At 32.1% G+C, this 8,492-nt stretch overlaps 1 protein-coding gene across 3 annotated transcripts; it reads left to right on the top strand.

Moving 5' to 3' along the window:
• Positions 1-4,629: 4,629 nt before the first annotated feature.
• LOC106347728 lies at positions 4,630-7,562 on the top strand. Of its 3 annotated transcripts, none has more exons than XM_048746941.1 (7): positions 4,630-5,611; positions 5,976-6,074; positions 6,182-6,290; positions 6,401-6,469; positions 6,599-6,604; positions 6,827-6,969; positions 7,230-7,562. In XM_048746941.1, the coding sequence occupies exons 1-6, from the start codon at positions 5,421-5,423 to the stop codon at positions 6,929-6,931; spliced, it is 579 nt and encodes a 192-aa protein (XP_048602898.1). In that variant the 5' UTR covers positions 4,630-5,420; the 3' UTR covers positions 6,932-6,969; positions 7,230-7,562. The 3 variants fall into 3 exon arrangements, with proteins under 3 accessions (XP_048602898.1, XP_048602897.1, XP_022552802.2); XM_048746940.1 differs by having other exon boundaries at positions 4,631-5,611; positions 7,223-7,562; XM_022697081.2 differs by lacking the exon at positions 7,230-7,562 and having other exon boundaries at positions 4,636-5,611; positions 6,827-7,118.
• The last annotated feature ends 930 nt before the right edge of the window (positions 7,563-8,492 follow it).

The raw sequence follows: 8,492 nt of genomic DNA, 5'->3' as shown, positions 1-8,492 counted from the left end.
TCTCAAGATCAAACAATATTTTTGTTGCATCTCTTAAACGTTATTATAATACAAATTTTTGTATTATATAATATAAGTACGATATTATATATAAAAGTATGAAAAATTCTTCCCTACTCCCCGATATTTTCCGCCCTGATGCGCTGGACACGTAGCGAGTTTCCGAACAAGGTGTAGAGTAAAGCGATCTGGTTCACACACTCCACTCCAAAGTATAGTTTTCTCGCAACTGAAGAAAGGATGATCAACTGGAATTCGCTATAAACCCGGAATGCATATTATGCAAAGCTCCCATGGAAATAAGAGATCTTTTTTTTTTCTCGTGTACTTTCTCAAGAGAAGTTGGGGTGAACCTTTCAAAAGGTTTGCTTAATGACAGAATCTGTTGCACCTGGTTTCAGCAGATAGACAGCAAAAGCCAGAATGGTTTTTTCTATGGTATGTATGGCAAACAACAGCTTATACATTTTGGAGGGAAAGAAATGCAAGACGACATGGGGATATTCCGTGTACAACAGGCGGATGTACGTAGCATAAAATTTTGGTGGGGCAAATCATGTATAAATATAAAATATAAAACCAAAATGTAATTTTTAGTAAGAGAGAACATCTAAAATTTGGATATATTACAAAGGATGTGAAGTTTTCATGTGGGCAAGTGCCACCCTCTTATTGCACACAGATCTGCCACTGACAACAGTAGGTTTGATAAAAATTATTGATAAACAAGTCATGAATCGCATCCTTTGTCCCAGCACAAATAAGCCCAGAATTTAGTAGCTTTTGGGTACGGAAATTAAGCATTTTACATAAAATCCGCTCTTGTAAATTGAAATGACATTTTTTATATTATCATTTATCAGTGTTGTTTTAAATAATGTTTTCTTAACACAAATAATGTTTATTGTTTTGTTTGTACCAGTTCATTAATATTGTTCTGCAGTCTATGCTTGTTACAAACTTATCCAAGACGTGCCAGTGAAAAGTATGTGTGACAACGACTTATTGAAACGACAGAATAATGACATTCGAACCAAATCAAATCTCAACAATCGGTAATGAAAAGATATGGGTGATAAAAAGGAGAATCGTGTACTTTAGCAAATGAATGGTATTCTGACTTTAATTTAAAAGGTATTCTAATTCTTTGGCGGTCAAACCTTTTTATATCTTTTTTTTTTTTTTTTTTTTTGGAACAACCTTTTTATATCTAAAAGAGGTGATACAGAGAGATGTAAAGTATCGTAGAAATTTTCTTAATATGGATTCTGAAGGAAAATAAATAGAACTTTAAAATTTTCTAAGTAAGTGAAAAAGTCGAGAACAATTTGCCTATCCCAGAAGGCAGAAGCATCAATTTCAAAGGACCATATTTTCACACAATGCGAGAAGATAGGATGAGAGACCACATGAATTCATGCATATACATTTTTTGCCAATATAGGTGCCATTAAATAGAAAATTACAATGCTCCCACTTTTTCTTCTACTTTAAAATTCATAAGATTTTTGCCTCCAGTAATACCAAGAATGATCGAGAATATAAGCTTAATATATATACCTCTATATTTTCACAAAATATATATGGAAATTGTGTCTTGTAATCTTTCTCTAACAAAACAATTGTGACATATGTAAATCTACTTGTTGGTTTATATCAAGGTGTGGAGCCATTTTGACATCATATACCGACGTACATTTTCAAACCAATATCTAAAAATATGTACACATTTATAAAACCAGCTTCTTTCATGATGAAAGGAAAATATTTATTTGACGCTGTTTCATTCCATTTCCTCCAAGTATATACTTATTGGACTATAGAGTTTTCCTATGATTTAATCATGATCATCACACACACACACACACACACATATACATATATATATATATATATATATAATATTGCATGCTCGCAATATTATTATATTTTAAAAAAAAATTGCAACAAACACATTTTTGGAAGAAATTGTTTACATCGTATGATGACCAATGTGGTTAAGATATGCTAACAAGTGAAAATAACCTATTTGTTTTTCTCCTTTCGGGGCATAATACCATGCGTTAACGTTATTGATCCTAATTAACTTGAAAAGAAAATGAAAATTTCCTAATTGGTTCTTCTGAAACTCCACATCAAAGATCTGTGAAGCAAATGCATGCCAGTCCACAATTCAAACTAGATATGTCGAGTTTGCAATGAAATATGAGCAGTACGAACTATGTGTTGTAGCAGATTCTGCATCGTTAGGCTCTCTAATTCAAAACTAAACGCATACGAATCCTTTTGAACTCCCACTAAATATAGCGTATCGTCTTGTAATTAAGTCTCAAACCCAGACGACTCCATTAATCAGTCCATTCTCCAAGTCTACATATAGTACATTTGAAACCATTTGCTGTTAATGATATCTAACGGTTCTGTCTTCTATGCATCATCATATTCAAACTTAGTTAATGCTATTTAAAATCATATTCAAACAAACTAAAACACAGTTACTTCAAGTCGAGTGAGCCAACCACACCTATATTCGCTTGAATTCCATTGACCTAAGGAAAAATAAAAGCGTACAAAATTGTGAATGAACCGAGAAAAAAAAAAGAATGTTATCTTAATGACCCTAAATGGGTCCATTAAAAGGAACATATTCCGGTGATGGAGAATACAAAGTTGACCATACTTAGCCCATGCAAAAGTAAAGAGATAATTTAAGAAATCAATTGCATATATTATTCCTTCTCAGGGTTATAAAAAGGGAGTAGATGCATGTGAGGAATGAGTACAAACATATAGAGAGTAGTGAAGTGTATAATAAGGAAGAGAGGTCTAACATGGCGAACAGAGTCATGTTTAGTAGCCAAGGATGACTTGCCTGCTCTTTTTCACCCCCATGATTCAATTTTATGTACAGTTTTGGATTACTATGCTTCTAAAGAGTATAGTAATTCAAAATCTTGTTGAATCTTTGTGGGTAACAGTTTCAGGCAGTCTCCTTGGCTATCTTGACATGCTTTTTTCTTCCATGTTATACCTTCTTTCTTTGTATTTTTCGAATCCAAATAATATTTTTTTTTTCTATAAATTTACTACGAAAATCCTTTAAACAATCTCTAACAAAGTATGTTATTAGAAAACTACCACTTTTTGCATCTATTACAAATGCATGTACGTGGTGAATGTATGCATTCTTTAGAAGGAAATGTCAAAGATGAATAGAAGAATCATATTTGGTAGCCAAGGATGACTTGCCTATTTCTTTGAGAAGTAAAATGGGCATGGTGTCATGTTTAAAAGTGACTGTAGGTAGTTTCACTTCTTGACTATTTTGCTTACAGAATGATATTAGGCAGTCTCCTTGGCTATCCTTATATGTTCTTCTCTCTCATTTCAGACATTTACCTTCATCCAAATAATAGAGATTGGGAGACATACACGAAACATGTAATTTCGTGACTTTGAGATTTCTTTATGTATATATGTACGTAAAACCCAACATGTATACACACATAGTACATATATTATATTATATGTAGTCTACACTATAATGTATAATCCATAAGGTTACTGGAATCTTGCAAGACATTGAATTTGTTTATTAGGTCAATATCATATGTGACAACTACCGAATTAGACATTAGTTTTGACTGTTCTGAAAACAACTTACGGAGAATATAGTGCACACGTCTTCTTTGAGGTAAACTTATGAAATAGTTTTCAACCGATTTTTCTAGAAGTACGTACTTATCTACATCAGATCTAGTGTAATTGTTAGTTTGTTACGTTTTTACTTGATATTTAAGATGAAAAGAAAACAGTTTTTTGCTCTAGTGGTAAAAAAAAGTGTATAGTAGACACTCCGTCATTCGGGTTCAATTTTCATTGCAAGAAATTATTTACATTAGAACAAAACTTAGGTTCACCTTTAATTTCACTCCAGACTTTAAGACCAATCAAAATGACACATAAATTATTAATTAAAAAATATTAAATTAAATAAAAAATAGCTACAAAAAATAAAAATGCTAATTTTAACGACGTTAACGCTTCCAGCGAAACCCTAAACTCTAAATCTTAAATTCTAAACCCTATACCCTAAATTCTAAATCCAAATTCAAACTCCTAAACCCAAACCCTATACCCTAATCCTAGACCCTAAACCCAAATTATATACCTTAAACCCAAAAAATAGACTATAATCCTAAATCTTATACCCTAAACCCAAGTCTTAGACCCTAAACTCAAGTCTTAGACCCTAAACCCAAACCGTAAACCTTAACCCAAACCCTATAACATGTAAGTTTGGAGTTTGGGTTTAGGGTTTACCGTTTGGGTTTTAGGATTAGGATTTGGGTTTAGGGTATAGGTTTTGGGTTTAGGATTTACAGTTTGGGAATAGGATTTACCGTTTGGACTTATGGTTAAGGTTTTGGGTTTAGGGTATATAATTTGGGTTTAAGATTTACGGTTTGGGTTTAGGGTCTACGACTTGGGTTTAGGGTATAGAATTTAGGTTTATAGTCTAGTTTTTGGGTTTAGGGTATATAATTTGAGTTTAGGGTCTAGGATTAGGGTTTAGGGTATAGGGTTTGGGTTTAGGAGTTTGGATTTGGGTTTAGAATTTAGGGTATAGGGTTTAGAATTTAAGATTTAAGATTTAGGGTTTAGCTGGAAGCGTTAGCGTCGTTAAAATTAGCGTTTTTATTTTTTTTAGCTATTTTTTATTTAATTTAATGTTTTTTAATTAATAATCTATGTGTCACTTTGATTGGTCATAAAAGGTGGGATGAATTTAAAGGTTAACCCTAATGGTGAACCTAAGTTCTGTCCTTTACGTTATTTAGGTTTTCAATACAGAGATGGAACCACTTTTTTTACAGCAAAAAAAAACATTTTCATATTTGTACTTTTGTATATATTACACCATAAATAGCAAGGTTCGCCTAATTATTATAGGCCCTCCATTTCAATTTAATTGCTGTATAGTAAAATTTTTGGTTCAAAATAAATGATTTTTTAGAATTTCATTGCAAAATTTATTAAAAATATTCTCTAATTTATTTTTGTACTGGTCGCCGAATTGAGATATATTCCGGACAGAGACCATGTTGCAAATATTGTTGTGATATATAAATAGGAACGCGCAGGTCTGCATGAAATGACCACGTCGCACGTTCGATCCATGAACCAAAAGGAAACTTATAATCAAATCGTATAACTTAATATAATTGATACAAATTTGTTTGTCGATATAAAAACATTAAAATATACATTTCATTTTTGGCAATCTAAATATTCATATGTTTTAGTTTATAAGTTATAACTTGTCCATATGTTTTTGTCCATTCCATATATATAGAGGAGTAGAGGACAAGAAGCTCCCGTGACTAAGTGAGTGACCATCGGTGAATTGAAAAAAGAAGATGGAGATGAGAATGAGGAAGCAGCGTTCTGTGTCGGCTCTTGTATTCCTTGCATTGATTTCGGCTTCAATGGCAACCTCGGAATCGGAGTTCCCTTTCATGGTGGTTCACAAGAAGGCGTCTCTCTCTAGCATCAAATCAGGAGTCCAACGCGTCTTCGTCACCGTCGACATATACAATCAAGGATCCTCGTAAGTCTCACTTGCATTTTCTTTCTTAGATCCTCTTAAGGCTCACAAAACTTGTTTGGATGCTCTCGCCGATCGATATTTTTTTATCGACCAGATTCTGAATCTTGGATTTTTAATGTTTTCTCACATGATTCTGGAAATTGTATATGTTCTACGTGTTGCTAAAATATTCAAGGGACACCTAGATGTATCGTCAATCTTATCCATAGTTTGATATTCAAGTCAAATTTGGATTTCTGAATAATATCTGATGATTATGAGTGCTTAAAAGAACGTCCTGGTTGTTTGAAATTTCATAACAAACTATATTAGAAATAAAATTATTTAAAAATTCTGGTTTTGTATTTTTTTTGTTTTTTAACAGATCAGCATATGATGTAAATTTGGTAGATGATACCTGGAATTCAAATCTATTTGAAATTGTTAGTGGCAACACTTCAAAGTCATGGGCAAAGCTTGACGTGTAAGAAGTCTCTCTCATTTATTTATTTTTTTAACAAGAAGTCTCTTTCATTAATTTCGAACAACAAGAAGAAAAATTTATTAACGTATGGTTTTCTTTGTGTGTAGTGGTCAAGTTCTGTCACATTCATTTGAGTTGAAGAGTAAAACAAAGGGTCTCTTCTATGGTTCACCAGCTGTTGTTACTTTCCGTGTCCCATCTAAGGGTGTTCTTCAGGTATTTTATAATTTTTTGCTTCTGGTTTCTAGAGACTATAGTTATGATTCTTCAGAATAAAACCAAAGGAATCTTGTAGTTATAATTTTGTTATCTTTCTTGCAACTTAGGCGTATTCAACTCCAATATTGCCTCTAGATGTACTAGCAGAGACCATCCCTGAAAAGAAGCTTGATTTGGTAATGCGTCTGTCCGTTTAAAAAAATTACTTGATTCATCCACATTCTTGGCTCGTTTTCTGTAGTTAACTAACTTGATTTTTTTTTCTGTTTCTCATGGAACCCATCTTGAACGTGGCTAAAATTCAGGCAAAGGTATGTTAGAATCAGTATCTCTTCTCTCATTCTTTAACGTAGTTTATAAACAGGGGAAGACTTGGTGAAAGTTGCAATAAAATCTTTATGAAGATATATGTTACCATCATCAAAATTTCAAATGTTATACGATTCATGACCCTTTACGAAGATTTTAAGCATCATACATTCATACTTATGTTAATCTTCTGATCTGATAATTGTGGTTTTTTTTATTTGCAGAGATTGGTGGGTAGATTTGGACCTCAAGTCTCAGTGCTTTCGATTATTGTGACGTATATGTATTTGATGGTAACTCCATCAAAGGGAAGCAAGAAGAAGCGTTGAGATTAAATTTTTGATCTGGCCATTTTTCATCTTTTCGTGTTAGTAAAAAGATCCCTCTCTTTTTATTGAACCTTTATCATTTGTAGTTGACTTTTTTTTAATTCTTGTGTCTTTCGAATCAGACCAATAGGACAACCCTTTACCAAAAAAGAAAGTCAGACCAATGACAAGAGCACTTTAATTTCCACATACTAAAAATAATTATCCAAAAGAAAGAAAAAACACAAAAGGTTCAATTTTCATATAAAAACTTAACAAGAAACTAATGATCATTATCATAATGGCAAGTAGGGATCAGTCAAACGCAACTGGTGTTGGGGCTCAGAAGAATAAATTGGTGGTCATACATTGGAGGGAACTAGGGAAGGAAATGGTGATCAAATCATCAAATAAGAGTATCAAAATAATCCATCAAAACATATAGCTTAGTATATGTTGTGTATTACTGTGTGTAAGAGGAATGTTGTTTTTAAGATTGCAGAGTACTATTTCTTTTCATTTTCACATACTTAACCCAAAAACTTATGATTCAATATCTCTCTCTTTTTCTCAAGCTATACATTAATGTGTAGTTCAGGACTACTACACCTGGGTGTTGGAATGAGTCTATAAAGCAATGTATCTGAAACCATTAGTTTAAGGGCAATTTTTTAGTAATTTGAATGCTACTATTTGAAAACAAGAACTTTGGAAAGGCTTCAACTAAATTTGTATTATTTACCAAGAAATATTGGAAAAACATAAGTAGATGTCATATGCATTTTCTTGCATTAGAACCTGTAACACTTTGCATTCCAGAAGGTATTTAAAACACAGTGGTGATGAACTGATGATCAACTTGTCAAGAGGAATAGTAGTTTAATGAAATAGCATAATAACTAAACACGTAAGTAAACACTCAAGCTGAGCAACCGCTTTTAGGTTAGAGTAATCACGAAAAACCGCAATAGACTAATGATTTCATTCTGTGCATCATACTTCGTGATAATCTTTCAAGAACAGCAAATTCAATGGCACATCATTATCATTTTATCACCTACTCTCTTCCTACAAATTGGATAAAGGGAATATGGATACTTATTCAGAACTACAATTGCTTGTAGGCGTGGGCGTTCGGGTATCCATTCGGGTTCGATTCGGTTCTATTCGGGTTTTCGGGTTCAAAGATTTCAGCCTCATTCGGATATTTCTAAATTTCGGTTCAGGTTCGGTTCAGATCTTTACGGGTTCGGGTTCGGATAACTCATTTAAATTATTTTTTAATTTTTTAAATTTATTATATGCTTAAAAATTTTCAAAATTTATAAACAAATTAATATATTACAAATAAATTTGAATAGCATATGTCAAAATACATAAAATTAACATATAAATTGGTTTGGTTTAAATATTTGGATAGAGAATCAATAGATATTTCAAGTTTTTTAGTGGTTTTAGTATATTTTAGTTATTTTAGACATTTACTTTTCACTATTTGTATATATTTTTAAGTATTTTGGATAATTGAAAAATATTTTATATATCTTGGATGTTTTTAATATACACTAAATCTAAAAATAAG

This window comes from Brassica napus, chromosome C2 (genome assembly GCF_020379485.1).
Source record: "Brassica napus cultivar Da-Ae chromosome C2, Da-Ae, whole genome shotgun sequence".
NCBI classification, from domain to species: Eukaryota; Viridiplantae; Streptophyta; class Magnoliopsida; order Brassicales; family Brassicaceae; genus Brassica; species Brassica napus.
The sequence above is the reverse complement of the archived record's forward strand: the minus strand, read 5'-3'. Positions and strand labels throughout refer to the sequence as shown.

What these genes read in the sequence shown, in the direction of transcription:
- LOC106347728 (XM_048746941.1), top strand. Translation starts at nt 5,421, where the DNA reads ATGGAGATGAGAATGAGGAAGCAGCGTTCTGTGTCGGCTCTTGTATTC. An exon ending in TCATGGGCAAAGCTTGACGT is followed by an intron (nt 6,075 to 6,181) that starts GTAAGAAGTCTC and finishes CTTTGTGTGTAG; the next exon opens with TGGTCAAGTTCTGTCACATT. An exon ending in CATCTAAGGGTGTTCTTCAG is followed by an intron (nt 6,291 to 6,400) that starts GTATTTTATAAT and finishes CTTGCAACTTAG; the next exon opens with GCGTATTCAACTCCAATATT.